Genomic DNA, 24,037 nt, shown 5'->3' on the forward strand with positions numbered 1-24,037 from the left:
GTTTTCTCCTTAAGTCAGCTGCCTCTTCACTCTCTGCCCACAGCCCCAGTGTCCGCTTCTTGGAGTTGGGGAAACATTGCAGCAGCTGCTTGTTTAGAAACCCTGTCCCCTCACTGTGCTGTTTTCCTCTCTCCACCCCCCATATGTCCTCTGGTTAGAGTTGTGTGAAGCGGAAGACAATTTGGGGCTTATTAGTGTCCCAGGGAGACATGTAACTTGTGTTGCTGGGACCCAAACAGCAAGAGTCTTAGCGGCAAACTCCAGCCGAGAAAAGACTGAGGAATTGTCTCACCTAATTACAGGGAATGGCCCTCTTTGTGTTTGTGATTCGGTACGGTTGTCCGATCGCTTTTGATCGCTTTTCTCCATTTGCTGGCTCAGACCATGCTGGAATTGTGCTAATTAGAAGAGAAATGGACAGAGTGATCCTGTCAGCCCTGGTTACCGGTGGGGACAAAGCGGAATATTATTCTGAGGCAGTGTTTTGTGAGGGCCCTTCTTCCAGCTCTCATTAGGAGGAAGGGGCCCATGGGAGGGGAAGGTTCCGAATGCCTGGCCCGGCTAATGGAGCACTGGGGTATTCCTGTGCTAATTAACAGGCTCTGCCAGCACTCACGCCAACTAGGTGCCCCACAGTTACACCTGGTGCCACCTGAAGTCCCCAACTGCTCAAGAAGAAAAAGTGCCAGGCAAAGGGTGGGAAGGCTGGTGGCCTCTTTAGCCATTGTCAGGGACACACCTGCAAAGTGCCAAGAAGCCTAAATAGGAACGGTCAGTTACAGACCAGTCAGAACTTATGAACTTGGGAAGACCATTGTTTGCCCACTCTTTGGGGGTGGAGGTTTCAAGGCTCTCTGGTGAAATGAAGCCTATTCAGGGATTAAGCAGTCTTATAGCTCTCAAAAGATGAAAAAACAGAAAATGGAGAACATAACCAAATGCCTGGAGATAGAGTTAATGCAGAAGTTGAGAGCTGGTAAGAAACCGTGTTATTTGACACCTTGGCCCATCTGCTCACTTCTTCACTTCCTGCTCTTCCCATTCACCTTCCTGTGATGCCTTAACCCTGGAGGAAACAGAAGGAATCAGGGCATCCCACTAAAAGTCAAATTTCTTGGCTCCATTACGAACCTCTTCAAATGCCCTTCTGAAGCCACAGGACAATGGAATAACTCACCTGCTCCATTTTCACTGCCCTGATTTGGGTAAGTCCAGAAAAGCTACAATGAACAGCAAACAGAACCAAAACCGAGGGACAGTTAGGAAGTGTCCATTTAAAAAATATGATAAATGAGTAAGAAATAAAGAAAAATTAATAGTGCCATTTAGATATTAATACAATAATATCCTGTGAATTTTTAGTGCTCTAACTTTGGAATGAAAGCCAAGCAAATCAGCAAAGGCCTAGAATCTGAGAGGCCAAAGACAGTACAAAGCAAGGAGACTGCTGATAAGAAAAGATTTTAAGAATTTGAAAATGTGCCTCTAAGCTCCAATGCCATGCTTCTCAGGACACTGCTGCTCACAGCCAACAGATATGTTACAGGATGGTATGTGGAATGGCATTTGTCTGTAGGCAAATCATAATTATTTATTGGAAAGTAATCCCTAAAGACTTAGAACAGAACATTCATAATGCTGTCCCTGTTTAATAAGTCAATCTGCCATGTTTTTCTAGATCACAAAAATCTACTATCCACCCAGATGTTTTCTTGGAAATAAATTATGGGTGAGCCAATAAAGATAAACAATTTGCTTTCCTTAAAATAAAATGCTTTCTCTAAAAGGGCATGCTCTGGTCTAGAGCAGATAAATTATCAATGGGCAACAGCAGTAGCACTAATGAATATTTCCTCTACTCTAGTTCTTTTTTTAAATCCATGTTTTTTTTTGTTTTTGTTTTTGGGGGCTGGCCAGTACAAGATCAAACCCTGGACCTTCGTGGTGTCAGCACCACGCTCTAAGTGAGCTAACCAGCTAGCTCCCTCTCTAGCTTGTGAACATAGTTGGAAAGGAACTCACACTAGAGGTTTTAGTAGGTGGCAGACATTTATTTTCAATCCATCATGTTTAACTGGAAGTCTGCAAACAGGTTTTGTATTCCGAGTTCAAAGAAGACACTGAAGAACTAAATGTATAGGAGCAAGCCATAACCTTGAGAAGCTTATAATTGAGTAGGGCAATAAGATATGTACTCAGGTCACTTAAATACAAGGAGGCGTATGGTAAGAATCACTGGGATAATATACATAAATGTTGTAGGAATGCAGGGCAAAGGATCGTTTCCAGCTGGATCATAAAGGATTTAGAGGAAGAATACATTTGATAGGTGCAAGAGGGATGCAAGACTTTGTAGCAACTCAATGGCATGAGCAAAGGCACTCAAGTGGGGAACTGGGAACTGTTCTGAGTACCTGGAACACAGACTTCATATATGGGAGAGAAAGGAAACCAAACTGGAGGGCTGATTAAGATCACATGTAGGAGGTCTTAAAATGCCAGGATGAGAGATCGAAACTTTATTAGCACACATGGGAGGTGTTAAAAGTTTCTAAATACTACTTTAGGGAGTTGAACAGTAATGAGCAGAATAGCTGGTAGGACAGACTGGCAGCTGGAAGACCAAGTAGATGGCTCTAATGCCCATAAATCATCCACTAAGATATTACAGAGGAAGACAGTGGGTTATTTGTGTTTACAGTCTTACTTTCTGATGAGGCCTATGCTTTAAATATGCAACTTGGGAAAAACTCACCCTCCTACAGAAGGGACATATTTATTACGAAGACACAGAAACCAACATATACAAAGTACAATCCTCTAACATCCTGAAATACATACACACAGACATTGCACATAAATTTATATTATCCATATAAAAATACATCATTAACATTTCTAAGGATGACAAATACAAACCCAATAAATATCAGAATTCTAAAACATCTACTTACATTAAGTGCTGGTGAATAAGATGACAGTAAAAGAAAGAGGTCAAAGCAGACCAGAAAACCAACTACCAGTTACAGTCTTGAGTTGGTCTGGGGGAGGTATCTCAATATTCTCCAAATATTTCTCAATTTATCCACATGAAAGTGCCCGACATCATCAACTCTCAAAACAGAGCAGAGAAGAATTAGATATTATGGCACTATTTTTTGGCCACACACACACTTGAACCGCATTTAGTGAGATAAATGTCAATAATAAGGTTAACTTAAAATCAAATCCTCTACAACCTATGCTTTACTTCTCATAATCATCTTTTGTGTCTTGTGTTCAATTTTTTCCCTTTCAATAAGTAAAATTGTATGGATGGTCAAATGGCAAAAATGAGAGAAAAATCCAACATTACTTCTAGCATGAGAAACAAGGCACAAATGTCAAAAGATGGTTAATGGACCAGCTGTTAAACTGAAAAGTGTTCTACCCTTGCACAGATACTCAAGACCAAAAACTTGACTACAACTTTTCTTGTGTCCAAACACCATCAAACTGTTGTCGCAGGGATGTTCTTTTTGTAAAGTTGAGGAAATTCTATTTACTTCTCAAACAGCAGATGCCAGGGGCTGGCTTATAATATGGAGAACATGTGTAATCGATTTTATCCATGGGTTGGATTTTCAGGTTTTAATACATAGACATATAACTGGTGAAAAACTCCCTAAGAGCTGCATTTAAGTCAGGAAATTCTCTTTTGTGTGTGTGCGTGTGTGTGTGTTTCTGTCATATAGGTGAAGTATCTGATATGTGTTGTGAGATGGAACAAGGGGGACAAAACATTGCCACCATCCCACAGAACATTCCTTTAAGGGCAATTGGGCTTCTAGTTTTCAACTAAATTCCCATAAACCATCCCTTCTCTTATCTTTAAGGCCATATTGACTTTCTCCGTTGAATCTATAACAGATTAACTAGAAATCAAAAGCCCTTTCTGTGACCTTCATATTAGTCTTGAGGTCTAAAACCCGACACAACCTTACATAGGCTTTTCACTATACAAGCCACTTCTAGGAGGGGACTCACTACTCAGGGATCCCCTTGCCTGGAGTCAGAACTGCAAGGTGGGGCTAGGAGGAGAATGGAAGGCATTGGGGGATGGGACTATCATGAGAGGTATAGAATTTAAAAAGCAGGTGAACATTTCAAGAAGAATCCGGTTTCTCCAGCTGAGGATGCTTGGAACCTAGTATTCACTGGAGAGTCCACAGGTCAGGATACATGGTCTGGCTGATTCAGGTTGGTCTCTGCTCTCTTCGCATCATAAATACATCCTAAGAGATCAATACAACTCAAAAGAACCCATCCAATCAACGTGTCACAACTGACTTTGCTATCACTGAATCAAATCAATCGTAAAATCCTGGGGCTCCTGAACAACTTCCGGAAATGAGCAAGCTGGACTTTAATCTTTAAGAATGATATGCCCTCTGGTGTTACCAATATCCGAGATTAAGAAAGTCAAATCTGGAAGCTGACTGAATAACCACAATGATCCTTGGGTAGAGCAGATTCTTGCTGCCGAATGTCCTCAAAGGCGCGGAGTACCAGGAACGGGGGAGAGGGGCAGTCCTGGAGGTACACCCTCCAGCCCCTCCCAAGGAAGCAGTGAGGTGTGCGTCAGAGCTGCACTGGGAAGGGAGCTTGCTTACAATTCTTAGGACATCCTGTCCATGGCAGCTGCTACTTCTTAGGCTTCTCTAGAATGTTGAGGAACTTCCCTCGTGTCATCTCTCTGGCTGAAAGCACAAAGCAAACAAAAGATCAATGAAAACCTAAAATCTGGAAAAAGATCACAGGAAGATTTAATTTGAAATACAGATTAATTTAAATTGTATATTGTTACTACCACAACAGATTCAATCACCACTAACCACCTAAAAGGGGGGAAAACAAACCATTATTGACAACTAAAACTGTATAAAGCAGTTCTGAAGTTGGCAATTACTGTGAGGTACAGGTCAACTGGGGAAGACTTTATCATCTGCCCTTAAAAAAATCATCTGGGAATTCCCCCTAAAACCTATCTCTCTCTCTCAAGAATCTAACTTAATACTCATGTTCACTATCTCAGGGGGTTTGCTCTTGGAGACTAAAATCCAACCAAGATTAGTCCTCTCTGGGTTGTTGGTCTCTGGACATTTACAATCCCAAATCAAAATTAGAGATCATTTACCCCATATCTCAGCAGTGGTGGTCCCTGGATGCTGTAATATACCAGGGTTTACATTCCTTCAGTGCAGTTCATCTGTGGATGGTGTAATAAAGTAGGGTTTATAGACCTCTGGTCTTCTCTCTCTCGGCATTGTCAGTCCTCAGATATTTAATATAGCCAGCCAGTCTTTCTCTGACTTTCAGCACCATCAATCTCTGAATGCTGTAGTTACAAGAGGGTTTATACAGCTACTTTCCTACATATAAGGCTCAGAAATGAAAGTAAAATGTTTCTCAATTACAAGGGCCACTCCAGAAACCCCCCATTTTAGGTCTGTCAACCAAATCCTCAAAAAGCATATGTGGTATAACACGTGCTTCATGCTCGTCCCATAAGGTCATCTTTTCATATCTCTTAAGTGGATTTAAGACTGCTGAAAGTTTCTGATGGCTGGCCCTGGAGAGCATAAGTCTCCTGGAACTATGCAGTGGGCACAGGGCAGACTGTGTCCTGTGGCCTCCCAAGAACATGTCTCCATCCTGGCCAAAGGAGTGAAGTGGCTAGGGAGGCACCTGCAGGAAGGAGGACCTTCGCCCAAGCCTCCTTGTTGCCCTTCCCAAGTACATAACAAATGGTGCTAAAGGAATGAGCTGCCACTCCCCTCCACCGGTTTAATGGTTCCTTGTTTATTTGTACAATGAAGAAGTAAAACAATATAAACTCAGGGATGAAACAAGGATGCTTTTGTATCTTCAGTCTATACATCCCCCATCTTTCACTAGTTCCTCAGCTCCAACAAAAGGAAAATTTTTTTCATTAACTAGGAATGGAAACCCAGTGCTGGGTCTTGCCTCAAGTGCCCACAAGCCACCCTAGCCTAAATCAAACTGACCATTCATTCCTTCCTTGGTGGATTTAAACAAACTTTGTACATTCAAAGTTCCTATAAGACTTGCACGCAATTACTTGCTTATGTACTTGTCTTCCTCCATTAAAATGTAAGAACTGAGGGCAGAAATTGTTTAGTGCTAGACTTAGTAACAGCTGAATAAATGTTGGCTGGACGAATGATAATATACAAAAGAACCAGAACCAAGAAGGAACACAATAGTTAGTTTCCCTCCCTTCCATAAAAATAAGATTAGTTACTGGTCCTAGATGCTCCATTCTCTACATTGTGGGAGGTTTTTTGTTTTTTTTTTAATGTACCTTGCTTATTTGGCAAGAAAATTAATTTCCTTTGATGAAAGTAATGCCAAATTAATGAAGAGGTCAGGGGTCAAGGGCTAACTACTCTAGAAGAAATCCAATCAAATACTTTCTTGCCCACAGGAGATAGCATGGGCTTCTTCCAAAGAATTCAGGATTTGAACTCAGTTTAAGTTCCAGATCTAGAACTGAGCAGCTGGGTGACACCTAATGCTGGGCAAGATCTCTGAACCTCAGTTTCTTTATCTGTAAAATGGATAGCATGTTAATACCACCTATTCTACTTTTCTCTTGGATATTAGCAATGAACATGCTTGGTTTAGTGGTAACTATTAACACAACACTTTCAGAGACGCATAAGTAAGTTCTCTTGCACAATTCATGAATGAATGAATTATGATAAGTGAGGTTAGCAATCTCAAAAACCCCTTTCCTTAGAATCTCTTCCCTCCACCTGATCCTATAGGAATTTACTTATACTTTTGGACAGAGAGGGTCTCATTACTTATTTCTACTGGGTAGGTTATCTGCCTACTCTCAGGTGCTTACTAAGGACTTTAAACATGTATCAAATGATCCTACAACATGGCTAGAAGCAGGTGCTCTGGAAATCAGATAAGGTAATACAAAACTCTGCTGGGGAGACCCGAGACTTGTTCCAAAAACCCTGGGCCTGGAGCACTGCACTGATCTTACTAATCATTTCTGCCTGCTGCCCTTCAGACTTCCCAACACCTTATTGTTTTTTCCCAAATGGGAGAATGAACAATATTTTAAGACTTAGAATTTTAAAAAGAGCCAAAGTACTTAAGGGATCAAAAGGGTTTAAAAGGAAAAAAATAAATGGATATTCTGTAGTCTCTCAATGGCAAGCTCTCCTTGAATTTAAGCAATCCTTTTTAACAACCCCTTTTCCACTCAATCATTCCTCCCCCTTCAACCTAATCCAAGTATACAGAGCTGCAGAAAACCACCGTAAAAGTAGAAGTAATTCAAAAGACATCACCTCCTACATGGGAGGGGAGAAAGTTTTCCTACTTGCCAGTCCCATATAGGAGATATACGAATGTGTGACACAGCCGCTCCCTAAAAGAGGACTGTGCCCTATAAATCAGATACTAAGCATCAACCCCTTTTGCACACAAAGAAATTGCTGTGGGTCAGGGGCTGCTCCAGATCATGTGCCCTCCTGTTCACTTGTCACCAGAGATGTTAACATTTCTGATTAATTCATATAGCCCTATTTTATTCCTCATTTCCTTATCCTTGCTCTCCTGCTCTGTTGCAGTGTGAAGACTCTTACGGACCTGCTACAGTAATCACCACCCGCTAACTGCATCCCCCCAAACCTAGTGAAATTGTTTAGTGATGCCAGCCGCGCTTTTAATTTGCAAGACATCAGACACAGAGGTAATTTATACTAACATCTGTTCATTTTTGACTTCTGAAACAAACTCACACATGCTGCTACAAAATCCATTAGTAGGGAGACAGCCTTCTGCTACTATTCTGTATTCCTTGTCTACACAGACACACACACACAGACACACACACGCACATACACACATACAACTTCTAGTAGGGTTTTATGTGTAAATTTATTTTACTAAAAACTCCCACCAAAGATTCCAAATCTCTTTGGGGGAAAATCTTTAGAGATGGCTACTGCCTGCATACAGAGGAGAGGAAGAATTTCTATTTCTCCCTGCTTAGTTTCGTCCCTTCTCCTTCCCAATAGTTACAACTTGGTATAATGCTAGCATGAATGACATGCTCTTCAGCTTGGCACTTCCAGTTCCTCCTTTTTCTCCTAGTTCTTTTTCCTCCACAATGTGTTATATAGAAAATAATCCTAGAAACAACAAGATTGCTGGAGAGAGTTTTATCTAGAGTCAGCGTCAGTGAAATTTGTTAACTATTTTCTGATTCTGGATTTATTCTCTAGGATTAAAAGTTTCAACAGGAAAGCAACACTGCCATCATTCTAATAACTATGCCAAGAAGGACCGACTAGTCATCAGCCACCATGGTGTATACTGTGCAGAAGAGAAGCATGACCCCATATCAAGTCATGATTTGCAGGGCCTTCTATGTAGTGAAGAGATCACAAATTGGGATAGTCACAAGAGAGACTGTTACCATAGGGTTAACACATGAATTGCTACAGAGAGTGTGGAGAGGGGACCACTCCTACACATTGAAAGACAGCAAATGGATAAACTACAATAAACTTCCAGGTTTATGCTGTTTCTATTACCCCCTTCGTAGTTTCTCTAGGGCTGTCAGGTTCATGAGAGAGTGTGGAGAGGGGACCACTCCTACACATTGAAAGACAGCAAATGGATAAACTACAATCAACTTCCAGGTTTATGCTGTTTCTATTACCCCCTTCGTAGTTTCTCTAGGGCTGTCAGGTTCATAGCAGCTGTAAATACCTGGGTATACTGAAGAGAGGTCAGGGCTGAAGGGAGGACTCCATCCTGCTTGCTTTGAAGGTGGTTTGTGGTTTAATATAATCTCTTCCTCAGACTCCCCAATTCCTTCGTCCTCCATTTAGCCTTGCCTCTGGCTCCCTTTCCACAATGACTATCCCCAAACTGCCTTCTCTGCAGTAAATTTTCTGGTGGCTGGTTGAAAAAGATTCAGTGGTACAGATTGATTTCTCACCGGTGAGGGGATGAGGGATTACCAGAAGCACCCTGGTTAACGAGATTGGGTGCAGAATCTCTCTCAAGACCAGCCCTCTCTGCCAGGGCTTTGCACCTTTCGCCCATGACATATGGGTTTTATTACAGAAAGATTTTCTAGATTACAACTTTGAGGCAATTGCCTGATAAAATTCTGCTTGGCTTTTATTTAGGGAACAATGTAAAGATTAAGTAGCATTTTAATGAAATGAATGGAAGAAATTCATAATATTTGGGTTTCAATTCCAGTGCAAACTACTTTAAATATTTCTGCACCTCAATATAATTAAAAACATTTGTGAGGTGGAGAAAAGTTACCTTCCACTGGTTTTCTCACATCTAGCAGAGCAACAACAGGCTGTCTTTAGGAGACTCTAATGTAAGTGGCCAGGAAACTAGGAAACAGCATAACATTGTAAAAAAAAAAAAAAAATCAGGGCTTTTAGAATTAGACAGGCTTGTATTTGAACCTCAGTGGGCAAGTTCCAAAGTCATCTTTCTTAGCTTCAGTTTTCTCATCTGTTCAAGGTGGGATTAATACTAAGGTCACATAGGCATTCAGTAAATGCTAGCTACTGTTTAACTCTCTTCTTTCTTTCTTTCCAAACAAGAAGTTTATTCAAGCAACAAGATGGTTGATGGGAAAACTATGCAGGATTCATTTCTTTTAGAGTAATTTATCCCTAATTAAAGACATATGCGTGTACTTCAAAAAAATCTGTGGAAAAATAAAATTAAAAGATAATATGAATCTTTCCACAAACTTCTGGAAGACCCCCTGTATTGCCCTACATGTAGCAGCTATGTACTAAAAAGTTATAAAATTGTCCTTGGTTTTAGAATGATAAATGAAAAACATTAAAATTCTCCAATTAAACAAGGTATGCAAGGATTTGGGGATGCTGTTTTTTGTTAAACGGTGAGAGCTAAATAACTTAATAGGATATAAAGATAAGAGCTCAATGAGCATGCCACTAATGTAAAAAATGGATATTTTCAGTCAAAATTCCCCCTCAACACACCTCCATCTGATGTTGATCAAAACATACCACTGACCATTTAGTTTAAACACACACGCACACACACACGCACACACACACACAGTATGCTTGTGCACATAATACCAGTCACTTTATGTACACTAAAGGAATGAAAGAGAAAAATAAAAGAATAGAGAAATCCATACTGTAATAGATGTAGCACAACCAAGTTGTACTTTTCTATCTGAGAATGTATTCTTGGTCTGCGGGAACAGAGTTCTGGAGTAAATAGAAGGTTCACTTTGTAGTAGACACTTTCTGTCTGCTGCTGAAACACATCAATTGTATCTTCAACCTCCATTTACAACTGTGCAGGTGCATCTGTCTCATTAATTGGCTGCCCATCAACCTGGAATCTGATCTGCTACATTAATAAACCCCGTTGTTCACGATAGGCTTTCATTAGTTTACTAAGTGGCATATGCCTCTTAATCTTAAACTGCATCTCAGAACTATCCTGCCCTACCACCTTCAAATTAATGTGACCATTGTTCTGTTTTGATTCTTTCCTTGGGCTTTTCTCCAGCAATAAAGTCTCCTCAGCTGCCACTTCATGAGAGGTAGCAGGTCTGCACCAAATAAGCACATACGCAGCACCAGGAGTGGCAAAGGAGGCCTAATTATTTATTTTTAAAAAGATCTCCAAATTCAAAATAAATGGTAACATGAATGACTTGCAAGATGCAGGGTGACACATATACCCTGGCAGATTAAACCCTGCAAGAGTAATGGTGGGTATTAGTTAGAGGCAGCTACCTTCCTTAACTATACCAGCAGCTACTTCTGGCAAAAAGGAACACATAAAATCGTAGTTTAGTTTAAATCAAAGTGCTAAAAGGCTTTTATTTCATTAACTTCATAGGAGATGATTTGTAGAAATAATGCCACTTGTTATAACTATGGATTTGACTCTTCTTTAAAAATTACTTTTTTGGTTCCTGAAACCTTGAATTCATTCTAACAGCTATGTCAAGAGGGATCTACTAGTCAGTAACCAGTGTGTGCTGTGCAGAAGAGAAGCATGAAGGGAGTGGATGAATAGTGAAGTCAATCACATGGGGTGCCTACTATGTTCTAGATATTACGAAGATTCAAAAAAATTCAATGACATGCTTTCTGATAGAGACTTCTCAAAGGCCCCGTTGCCTTTGAGATGGAGCTAGCTGTTAACAGGTGTTGTGGTAAATTAGAGGAAAACAAATGGAAACCAATACGATTTATAATGCTGATTTCTGTTTCACAGGAGTGTGGAGCGTTTTCCTGTTGCTATGGCATAGAGCTGGCACACAGCAGAGCAGTTCCAGGACAGTTTGCCAGACTGAGATTCTTCATCATGCTTCAGTTCAGTGTCAGACCTCCACAGGAAAAGTACCGCTAAATGACTGATAATTCAAGTCAAGGACTAAGCACTTTTCAATGCCTCTAACATGAGAGCAGCAGGTAGTAGTGCCATTGTCAAGAGCAGAAGGAGCTGTGAACTGAGCATGGTGTCACTGAATGAGGAGAGGTCTCTTGAGTCTCACTCCATTAGGACACTGGGTGGTCTCAGCAGGTGGTGTAACTGTAATAAGGTTCGCTGACCATTATCAACTCTTGTGGCAAAGTATACACGAGTGAGAGTCTGGTGGAAACTTCACTTTTCTCTAACGTATGTAAAAGTAGCATTTGAACGTAGGCAGAAGAGCCTTGAGGCTTTGGCCTAAAGTTCTTTGGGCATAAGCATTTCAAAAAGGAGCCTGAAGTACTATATATCTGAGAAAAGAACAGTCTGAATGCTACACCTGCGACCAAACTATTGCAGACTATCAAAATGTTCATTCTCAGAATTCTCAAGTTTTTTTGAGAGCACACTTTCCAGATTCTCTATTGAAAATCCTGGCTGTCTAACAGGACTTTTTCTTCCAAAAAGGTGGGGGGGCTACCAAGTACTCCCTCCAGTGAATTCAGAGAAAGATAATTTTACATCAAATGTTTTTTCCTTCAATTTACAGCAAGGCCCATTTCCAGAGAATGTTTCATCCAAAAAGTAATACAAAAAAGAAAAGTCAGGACTCAATGTGTGGATAAACAAATTTGGACAGTTCCATTATGGAAAATAATTTTAATGGCTTTTCATAACAGAAAAAAAAAAAAAAGGACAGAAATATCCAGCCAACAGATTTATTTTCAGAATAAAAAACATCAAGTAGGAACATAAAATATGGGAAGTGCCAGCCATGATGCCTGAAGATTTAAGGCAGAAGTAGAAGAATCTTAATTGTCAGGCATTTGAAAAATGTTGTATTCAGGTGAAAGCTTGTGTTTCTCCATCAACTCTCCTTGCCCTGCCTTCTTTTTAGAGCAAAACAAGACTAGATTTCAAATATACATTTTTTTCTTATCCTTCTCCCTATTAAAAAGCAAACCAAAACAACAAAAAACCCCAAAGATTTGCATTCAAGAAATGAGAGCTAACTATTTATTTGTATTTTGTTTCCTTTTCCGAGAGCATCGCAGTCCTATTTCATTGTTTCACATGGTTCCTATTTCAAGGGTAAACTCAACTAAGTGAAAAGCAATGAGATCAAAGCAATGGATTAATACTCTGGGGGCTAGAACTTTTATTAAATACTCATAAATTTTTGCAGAACATGTTTTAGGGCTTTCACATAGTAATACATCCTAGTGAAACACTATTATAATCAAAAACTAGTAGCTTCACACAGTCTTAATATCCTCATCCACAAAGAGAAAAGAGCAATAATAATCTATCATGTAAGGTTCAGAAAGAACAATTAGTTAAAGTGACTTGATCAGTACACAAAATATTTTGCCTAAAGTTAGACAGAGAAACTATTCATTGCCTAGATTCCACTCTCAAGAAAATGAGACCAAGATCACAATATAGATAATTTCAAATGACTTGGATATTAAGACAACTTTCCTGCTTGGTCCATCCCACTTCAACATGCTAGCAGTAGCTGAAGTCTAGGGAGGATGAAGGCTCAGTTTTCTTGACCCACAGGGCAGGGAAAGAGTTACATCTTCACACTGAGAAGCCAATAAAAACCTCTCTTGATTATAATTTAGATAAGAACCACTGGATTGAATAATAATGTCTGAAACTCTCCTGGCTGTTTCACCTTGAGACGTCCATCACTGGGTTAAACATGATGCTAATTGCATTTGGATTGATTAATTTCTCTCACTCCTGTCTATTCGAATAATGCTTAACAAAATAATCATAGCACCCAGAGCCAAATCTTTTCCTTCAAAGGAATGAAGCCATCAGAACAGGCAGAGATGAAAGAAATGAAGATGACCCGTAATTACTGCTACGGTGATATCATTACCATATTATACAAAATGAGTGTGGGGGGCAGGGGGTGGAGGGAGGAGGGGCTGAGATTATTATTTTTTTTTTAATGGAACCCTTCAACCTAAGAATACAGATTTGACATCAAGTGGAATGTACAGAAATACAGAACTTTAAAAAAATATACAAATCTTACTCATGAAATTGCAAAATCCAACAAACGCTGAGGCCCAAGATACATCAAGTGTCTTGGGCTGAGAGCAGGTATTATTCACACCACTATTTCCTCATCGCAGTAGCATTTTGTGTATAACTTGCATAGAGATTTAAGATGCTGTCTTCATAACACAGGCATTCCCATGGTTATTGGAGAATTTTTCTTTAAGCCAGGGAATAATATAATTTTATTTTAATATTGTTAGAGGTGGCCTTGTTTGTAAAATTAGAATCTGGGTTTTAACTGCAGCTAGTTCTAGTTTAACATATCAAAGGAAATGTCTATGAATCTTCACATACGGTTCATTGGACAATATTATGGATTTAATAAAAAACACTAGCAAGGAAGAATATAATACTATTTCCTATAAACTATTTTCTTATTGTTTGATATAAACTTCTTAATACTTATGATAGAAAACCTATGACTGCATAGGATTTGATCCTTAGGTCCATATCCATCACTTATTAGATGATCTCAGGTAAATTATGTAGCCTCTCTGTGTGTCACTTCTTTCATCTGTATAATGGGGATCAGTATCTACCTTATTGGGTTATTGTGAGACTTAAAGACAATAATACATTTGAGTGCTCAACAAGTGCAGACAGAAGAAAAACAATTCCCCCTGAGATTAATTTTATAGTTATTTTATAGAACCCTGCACAATGTTTTGGTTATTCCATTTACTAAAGTTAATTCAACAAACACTTGTAAAGTACCTTGCATATAGTTTCTTTTCTTTTTTTTTTCCTTTTTGTCTTTTTTCGTGTCCGGCAACGGATCGCAACCCTCAGTGTCGCGCCTGTACTGGACCGGGACCGGCAACGGGATCGCAACCCTCGGTGCTGCGCCCGCACCTCGCTCAGCCAGTGAGCGGGAACCAGTCTGTATGTGGGATCCGAACCCTCGGCGGGAGCGCCGCCACACTCCCAAGCGGCGCACTGTAAAAGTGTGCCACCGGGCCAGCCCATAGTTTCTAACAAATATTTGTGAAATAAATAAATAGGATACTTGGAAGGCACATCATTTTAAAAAGCTAGAAATAACGGGGATATTTTTGCTATGGTATTTTAAAGATAGAACCATCATTAAATCAAGAACAACAAAAACAGGTATTAAAATTGTTTTACTTAGCTTGGACAAAAAACACATTTCTCTATTTTCTTATACAACAAATATTCCCAAATAAAATGACCACATATATTCTGAATTTGTGATCATTCAGTAATAAACATCAACAGTTCTTTAAAAGAAAGAAAAAAATGTATCACTGCAAGGTTAAAACAAGAATCTAAACCATTTTCTCTATTAACTCAGTATTCTCTGCTTTCTTCCTGGTTAAGAGAGGCAACGTAATACAGTGAAAAGTTTATCTCAACTGGCTTTGGATTTAGGTCTAGATTTGATTCAAATCCCAACCCCCATTTCCAAATTTTAAGACCATGAGCAAGTAATTTACTTTTCTTGGCATTAGTTTTCTCATCTGTAAAATGGGAATTATAAACCAGACTTTGCAGAGTCTTATGAAATTAAATAAGATAATATATGAAAATCCTTCATATTGCCTGGCATACAGTAGGGAAATCAATAAATGGCAATGTTAATCATTTCCATCTTTCATTTCTCAGCTCAAATGTCACCTCTTCTAAAAGGCCTTACCTGATCACCCTATTTAAAGTGAGTCCTCTTCAATTACTCCTTTTTGTATCAACCCATTTACTTCCATCATAGCATTCACCAAAATCTGAAATTAACATTATTTACCTTCATGCTCCATGAAGTTCTGTAGAAACTCTTGCTGTATCCCCAGCAACTAGAACAATACCAGGCATATAGTACGTGGTCAACCATGTATCTATTGAAATAATTTACTCATATATTAGGAAAGATGAACTCTGCTTCCTTTTCAATTCTTAAAAACCATGAATAAGAAATTTTTAGAGCAAAATTACACATGCATTTTACCCTTAGACCCAGCAATTCCATGCCTATTCACTTTAGTACTATTTGTAATCACTGAACATTGGAATCAACCCAAATGTGCATCAACAGGAAAGTGACTGCATGAATAAACTATGGTATAATTATATTTTGGAGTACTATTCATATGCCTATATATTGCTATGGAGAGAACTCCAGAATATATTAAGTGAAAATGGCAAGGTACAGAAGAGTGTGTATAGGTAGAAATTGAGGAGGAGGGGGAAATACATAAAAATATGCATACTTACTTATATTTTCAAAAGGAAACCATGGAAGGATAAAGTTTAGTATTAGTTTTTACTAATAAAGAATGTTACCCAGAGGAGGGAAAACAGAGGGAGAAGAGAGAGAGATGGGAGGTTAGATACTTTGAATGTACCTTATTTTATGGTTTTTACTTTGGGACTCCATGTAAATATTTTATGTATTAAAAAACAAAATCCATTAAATAGAAGACAGCAATCTCTAAAATTTAAAATAAATAGAAAAAGCCTTGAATTTATAAAGTCTGGCATAACCACGCAGTACAAAAGTAAATTTTAAAAGAAATATTCTTTTTTTTTTAGTGGCTGGCTGGTAAGGGGATCCAAACCCTTGACCCTGCTGTTACAACACCATGCTCTAACCAACTGAGCTCACCAGCCAGCCCCTCTTAAAAGACATATTCAGACTATACATCCCTGGAAGTATATATATCCTAAGGACATAAAAGAAACACAGAGAAACCTTAAACTGTAGCCAGCAGTCCTGTTTCATGCAGTTCTTTGAAACTACTTTTACGTAAGTTAAAGCAAGTAATTATGTTAATTATTAGGAACCAAGATTTTAAGCATAAGAGAAAAGAGATCATTATAAAATCAAATACATTAAATAAAACTCCTCTAAAATCTTTAATTCGAACTGGATGTATTATTGGTAGGAACACTTAATTTCTTTTGCTCTTTTTAAAAAAATACATATTTACCAATTCTGTTCATGGAAAAGACCTAGAAGCAATTATAGTCCAATAACAATAAATACTATTAGTGCCTAGATTTCTACTAAAAGGAACCAGGGTTCCTCGGAGAAATGGATAAGATTCCAAGTCTGGACAAGTAAATGAACCAGGGATATCCTAACATGCCTGAAAGAAAGAAAGTTATCAAAGATTACTAGGGTCATGTCAAAAGACATATCCAACTTGAAGCGGTTATCTACTAAAGATGGAATGGTTTTGAAGTAAAAAAGAACAATGAGTGTAATAGATCAAAATACACCAAATACAAACATCTACCATATTTTTAAAAAGCCCTTAGTCACTTCAACTCATTATTTTAAAAACTAATAAGTAAAAGGTGGGGGAAAAAGCTAGTATTTTTCTTGCTATTCCCATTTGAACTGTTATTTCAGGGAAGCCAAACAGTTCCTGGCTTAATAAAGTAATAATAATAATGATTATTATCATTATTATGAAAAGGATCTGACTGATACCACTTAAAACCACTGATCTTTGCTCACACTGAAACAAAGAGATGTCATTTGCTTCCTGATGTGATGCAATAGGAAATATACAGTACCACTTATGAAGTATTTTTGCCAAAATATTGAATCCAAACCCAATCCCTTCTCTAGCTCTATCAGCTTACAGGAAATTTTGGAGAAAAGGGGAACCTGTTGAATGATACCACCAGGATAAGTCATCCATATTTTAAATGTACAAAATCCTACAGGGCAAAAAACCCAGTTTCTTCAATAATCAAATAACTAAATGGGGAGTTGGGGGGGACCTGGAGGAAGCGGGGAGTGTGGTTATACAGAAGATTAAAAGATTCATGTCAACCAAATGCAATATGCGGACCTGGTCTGGATCCTGATTCAAACAAACCAATTGTAAAAAACACAATTTTGAGCCAAATTGGGCAGGGGCTATTAGATGTTATTAAGGAATTATTATTATTATTTTATTTTGTTTAGTGTGATAATAATGGTATTGTTTTTTAAAAAAGAGGGGAGCCTTCTTGGTTAGAGATATATCCTAAAGTATCTAGGGATGAAATGGTATGACATATAGACATTGTTTTAAAATATTCCAGGAAAAACAACATAAGCACAACAAAAGGTGTGATAAAAGTTGGTGCAGATAAAACAAGAATAGCAGAAAGTTGACCATTACTGAAGCTGGGGAATGGGTACATGAGGTTCATTATAACATTCTCTCTATTTTGTTAGTATATGCTTGAAACATTTCCACAATAAAAAGAAAACCTCGCCAAATGCTCCTCTGGAAATATAGCTTTTTCTTATTATCACTACATATCATAACATAATTCATAAGGCTAGAAGCAACATGAATGAGTACTCAGAGAAGAGTAGGCCAGAGAACAGAGATGGAGATAATTAATTCTGCAGAGGGCTTGGAAATGAATGGACAGGAAAAGCTTTATAAAGGGGGTAACTTTTCATGTCATGAATGTTTATTTCCATCATTAAATTCTTTGGATGAGGAACAAATTACACACAACCAACAATCAAAAGCAGATTACATGTTTTTTAAATCTACCAAATCGAACTCAGGTTAACTCTAATAATTAAAGAGCTGCTACCTTTCAACCTCTCTCTCTGAATTATTTAAGAAATCATACTGACAAATCTAAGAGCACAATTTTCACATTGTCCATAAAACAGATATGAAGGAAGGTCCCTGGCTCAATATGTTGCTTCTACAAAATTCTCTGAGAGGTGAAGAGAATGAGTTCTTGGTTACTTAATTACTGAATCTTCTCAGAAAAAGCTTTTGAGGTAGGTAACAAGACTAACTTTAAGGTCTAGTCCAGTCTGATAACTAACAAGTTACAAAATGGAATGGCTTAACTTAAACTTTCACTAGTCCAACTATTTTTCAACTAGTTTGAACTGACACTATCAACAACTGTGTATACAAATAATGACTTTGCTTAATCCTATTTTACACTGATGATCACTCTTTTACTTCACAGATGCTGATTTATCCAATTTAAAACAAATTACTTGTTCTAGCTGATAATTTGATTTTTAACTGTTTGCACTGTAGTTTGACACACATAAGGTTCATTTTTCTCAACCTGACCAGACAAATTCATCAATGGAAGAGACTTTTAGTGATAATTCCCTTAACAGACAAAGAAAAAATGCACAATATACAGTAGCCATCTAGTAAGCCTTCATTTTAAAAACATTCTCCCTCTAAAATCTTGTAGTGGTACAAAGGTACAACAATTTCTGTTTTCATTTGCTTGTGAATTTCTTTCAAAACCACATTACAATCAGGTGAGAACTTGATTGTATGACATGCCTACTTTGGAAGTCATAGCGTAATGGTTATTTTTCCTATGATTAGAAATAACAGCTAGTTATCCTTCTGTTTTTTCGGAATACCCGATTTTGATGTTTCTGAATAACCTTATTTACAACATTCATAAATTACTAATTTAAAATATTTAGAATGTGAAAAATATCCTCAGACAGGAAATTATACTGTGTTTACAGTCTGCATCACTGAAACTCCAGAGCTTAACCTGTACATAGTTAACATACAATAAACGTGTATTGAATGAAAGAATATTCTTTTAATGACAATACAGTCTGTAACTTAGGATATTAAAAATAAATTATGGATAATTAATATGACAAAATATAATAAAGGGAAAAATCTGATTAATTAGATTCTATATAAGCATTTAGTATAATTCTTAATAATTAAATTTAAAATATATCTTTTTCATTTCATTAATTTTACTTGCATTTCAACCAATACAGAAGTGAAAGTGAAAAGAAGCATTTTATATCCTAGACCACTGGCCTCAAAATCAGAAGGTTAGAGTTCTAAACTAGTTTAAACAGCTAGTCAAAAAGTTCTTACTGCATGCCCATTATATGCTCTTATAATTGCAGATGATGAGATACCAAAAGAGATCTGCCATTCTTCCTTAGAAAATTCCTCCCCCGTCCTTTGAGCACTTAAGTTTGCTCATCAAGAGTTAGTGCTCTATGTAGACATGACACCTGTAGAGAGTTTTTTTTTTCTTTTTTGTCTTTTCTCATGTCCGGCAACGGACCGCAACCCTCAGTGTTGCGCCTGTACCGGACCGGGACCAGCAACGGGATCACAACCCTCGGTGCTGCGCCCGCCCCTCGCTCAGCCAGTGAGCGGGAACCGGTCTGTATGTGGGATAACCGAACGCTCGGCGGGAGCGCCACTGCGCTCTCAAGCGGCGCACTGTAGCAGTGCACCACCGGGCCGGCCCCCACCTGTAGAGAGTTTTGCAAATACAGAGTACTTTTTTCCCCAAGACTTTAAAGAGAGAGCCAGGTGGGGAGATAAGAAACAGACCCTATTTCAATATACTGGATGTCTTTCTAGTATATTAGTTAGAATTTATAACATGTCAGTGGTTCTCAAAGTGTGGTCCCTGAACCAACCACATCAGCATCACTTGGGAACTTCTTAGATATACAAATTCTCAAGTCCCACCCCAGATATACTGAATCAGAATCAAAACCTGTTATCAGAACCATACTCTAATGAATTGAGCTAATTGGCCAGCCTGAAATCCACGTTTTACCAGACCTACAGGTGACTTTGATGTACACTAAAGTTTGAGAACCACTAATTTACTATCCAGGCTCTTTGATTTTGTCCCCAGTATCCCAAAGCTCTAATTCATTACTAACAGAGGAGGGAGGGTTTTATTTTACCAAAATTATGATTAGAAAATATATTTATTAACATAAAACAAAAAAGGGGGGCACTATCTTTTAGAAATATGAACAACAAAGGGAGAAACTGAGATATTCAGCCAAAGAATTAGAATTTTAATCAAAACTTTAGTTCTATTTTTATTGCCATCTATTGTGATCAGTGTTAGGGCTATAATACAATCCTTAACTTTGAGAATCTTGGCAAAAGACAACTGGGAAATAAATAATTATCAAACAATGTCATTAAAGCTATAAGAGGAGTATAGAACAGAGAGGATGAGGACAGAAATGGACATAGTTATTTCTGCAGAAGACTTGGGTCAAAAAAGATTTTGAAAGGGGTGATGTTTGAACATAGCATTTAGGAATGTACTTTTTGGGAATACCCAGGCTAAGTTAAGAACAGCTCCTTTTTAAAAGCTTTCCACTAGGCCACTGGAGTAAAATGCAAGTGAACATTATGAAATAGAATCTCAAAACAAGCCCTAAGTTCCCACTTAATTCCCAGCACTGTACGGTATTTCTTGTGGATACCAAATTGGTATAAGACATGGGCCTGCTTTTAAGAAATTAAATCTTTGGGGCCAGCCCATGGCTCACTAGGGAGAGTGTGGTGCTGATAATAAATACCAAGGCCACAGGTTAGGATCTCATATAGGGATGGCCGGCTAGCTCACTGGGTGAGCATGGTGTTGACAACACCAAGTCAAGGGTTAAGATCCCCTTACCGGTCATCTTTAAAACAAACAAACAAACAAACAAAAAAAAAAGCGAGAGAGAGAAAAGAAATTAAACTTTAAATAATGAATTTAGCTTATCCAAAATTTGGCAGAAACTAAGCTAATTACAATTATTCATCATATTTTGTTAGGCAAAAAGCTGTGATAGTCAACAACCAAACCACAATTAAGTCAAAGTAGCTTGCTCCTAAGTGTAGTTTCCTCTCAAGATTGAAGTTTTCACAATACTTACAAAAAACAAGAGACATCTACCATGCTTTTACTAAAAAGTTTTATTTAAATGCTTTTATTTTTATGTAAAAGAAATAAATGATTTGTAAAGTCCAGGCTGGAGGATGCTATCTTAATAAGTAAAAACTTCTGTGCTTATAAGATCAATCTGACCTAATTCCATGAAATACTTGTAGTCAAATCTTAGACTCAGTTTTCCCTCTATATTAATGTTGATTCCAATAAACTAACATTACTCTAAACAAACATACCTGACTAAACCTCAGTTTTTTGGAAGGTAGAGAAACTACAAAAGCTAGTTTTCATAATTTCCTAAAAGGTCTATTTTAATAAAGACAATTTACCAAGTCCCCACTAATCTAGTTCTGATTTAAGGGGTCTTATTTCTATCAAATAAACCCCCAAATCCAGAGTTGAGTCAACAGCCAGAAAACAATGTGAATAACACAAAGATTTCTACCATTAATCACTCTCTTTGAACAACATTCTTAGTGATTACTCAAGTTCAACTTGAACTACTGGATACATTTACTTCATCTGTACAATCAATGATGTGTCTTTGAGGTTACTGTCAATAGAGAAATTAATTTCTATATGCCAGAAGCTGTTCAGCATTTTAAGTGTATAGATTCTTTCTTGCAAGGTTTCACTCCAAGCAAAAACAAAACAATATATGACTGAGCTTTAAAAAACAACAAAACAGAAGATGACCTGTTGTTTTCATTCAGCTTTTCATGCCCCAAGATGCCGACCAACTATAAATGATTCACAGTAAGCCATTCTTCTCCATTTTAGTTCACAATATTAAATATCAAACTCTAGAGTCCCTTGAATTCAACACTGAGTGATGAAAGCAAAAAGGGCTGTGTTTTTGTATATTGAGTCAGTTTTGTATATTGACTCAAAAAGATGAAGGACCAACTAATAAACAGTTGAGTGACTATCAGTTTAGTTAAATGTAGTTAGATCATTGGAAAACATATATTGTACTCATATTTAGTTAAAACTATACCCAGGGTGTTCTAATGCAAATCTTATGGCATAATATACAAACATACCCCCACATCAAAAGAAAGTTAAAAATGGTGATGATGCAAAAACTTGTACATGAATGTGCATAGCAGTATTATTCATAACAGCCAAAGAGTGGAAACAACTCAAATATCCACCAACTGATAAACAAATAAACAAAAGGTGGTATATCCATGTAATGAAATATTATTTGGGAATAAAAAGAAACAAGCTCCAGAGACAGAAAGTACATTAGTGGTTACTTAGGGCTGGTGGAGCCAAATGGGGGTATCAGGGGTAACAGGGATTGACTGCAAATGAGTATGGAGTTTCTTTCTGGGGTAATGGAAATATCCCAAAATTAGATTGTGATGACAGTTGCATAATTCTGTGAATAGACTAAAAGCCCATTGACTTGTACACTTGAAGTGGGCTAATTTATGGTATATGGAAAATATCTCAATAAAACTGAAAAAAAATGCACGATGTGTACAGCTGAACAAAAATTAAAAGCCCTTTGGACTCAAGTCACACTCTTAATAAAGAGACTTCATAAAAGGGAGATCCATAGCAATAGAATATGAGTTTCTCCACTGAAGACACAGGTACCAAGTTCTTACCTCTATCCGAAAGCACAAAGAAAATACCCTTTCCTTCTGGCTTTGCTCTTGCTAATGAACTGACTGAACATCTAACCAATCAATGTTCTTGATAAAAAAATACCTGGACATTGGGACATTACTGCTATATACTTCAAGGAAAAATATTCTTCATAAATTCAATTCTGTTAGGGCCGGCCCGGTGGCGCACTGCGCTGGTGCGCCGCTTGGGAAGTGTGGCAGCGCTCCCGCCGAGGGTTCGGATCCCACATACAGGCCGGTTCCCGCTCACTGGCTGAGCGAGGCGCGGGGGCAACACCGAGGGTTGCGATCCCGTTGCCGGTCCCGGTCCGGTACGGGGGCGACACTGAGGGTTGCGATCCGTTGCCGGACACAGAAAAAGACAAAAAAAAGGACAAAAATAAATAAATAAATAAATAAATAAATAAAAAGAAATAAATTCAATTCTGTTAAATTCAAATAACATCAGAATTTGTACTTATGATGCACTGTTTTAGAAAACAAAGACACTATACTTTGAATTAAAATAAGTATAGTACTTAGGTTATTTAGACAGTATGAATAATTATTTGAAAACTGTTCCTTTTGTTTAATGACTAGATATTCATCCCAGGAAGTCAGGATGCAATTAGATTTAATATAAGTAGATTAGATTAATGCAAACGCATTAAATACAAAAACATTTAACAAAGCTGTATACTTAAACATATCAAAATCCACAAAATGAAAGATTAATGTTGCTATGAAAACTAAGTAATCCTCAGTACATGTAAATAATTGGTTAAATGTAATAACTGAATCAGATATACTAACTCAGATCATGAGCAATGTAGATAACTTCATTTATACGAAAAGCATTTAGGTTGGTTCCATATCTTGGCTATTGTAAACAGAGCTGCAATAAACATGGGGGTGCAGGTATCTCTTCGACACCATGATTTCCATTCCTCTGGATATATACCCAGAAGAGGATTGCTGGATCGTATGGAAGATCTATCTGTAGTTGTTTGAGAAACCTCCATATTGTATTCCAAAGTGGTTGTACTAATTTACAGTCCCACCAACAGCACAGTAGTGTTCCCTTCTTTCCACACCCTCACCAGCATTTTTTATTCACCATCTTTTTTTTTTTT

General features: G+C 37.8%; 1 protein-coding gene across 1 annotated transcript in view; it reads right to left on the minus strand.

The window, feature by feature from the left end:
* Positions 1–2,744: 2,744 nt before the first annotated feature.
* Positions 2,745–24,037, minus strand: part of LIN52 (lin-52 DREAM MuvB core complex component) — a 110,570-nt gene continuing 89,277 nt past the window's right edge. Inside the window, exon 6 of the mRNA XM_008567523.1 lies at positions 2,745–4,739. Within this exon, the coding sequence (XP_008565745.1) occupies positions 4,684–4,739 (56 nt within the window). The 3' untranslated portion in view covers positions 2,745–4,683. The remainder of the gene's footprint in view (positions 4,740–24,037) is intronic.

This window comes from Galeopterus variegatus, unplaced genomic scaffold, assembly GCF_000696425.1.
Source record: "Galeopterus variegatus unplaced genomic scaffold, G_variegatus-3.0.2 Scaffold325, whole genome shotgun sequence".
NCBI classification, from domain to species: domain Eukaryota; kingdom Metazoa; phylum Chordata; class Mammalia; order Dermoptera; family Cynocephalidae; genus Galeopterus; species Galeopterus variegatus.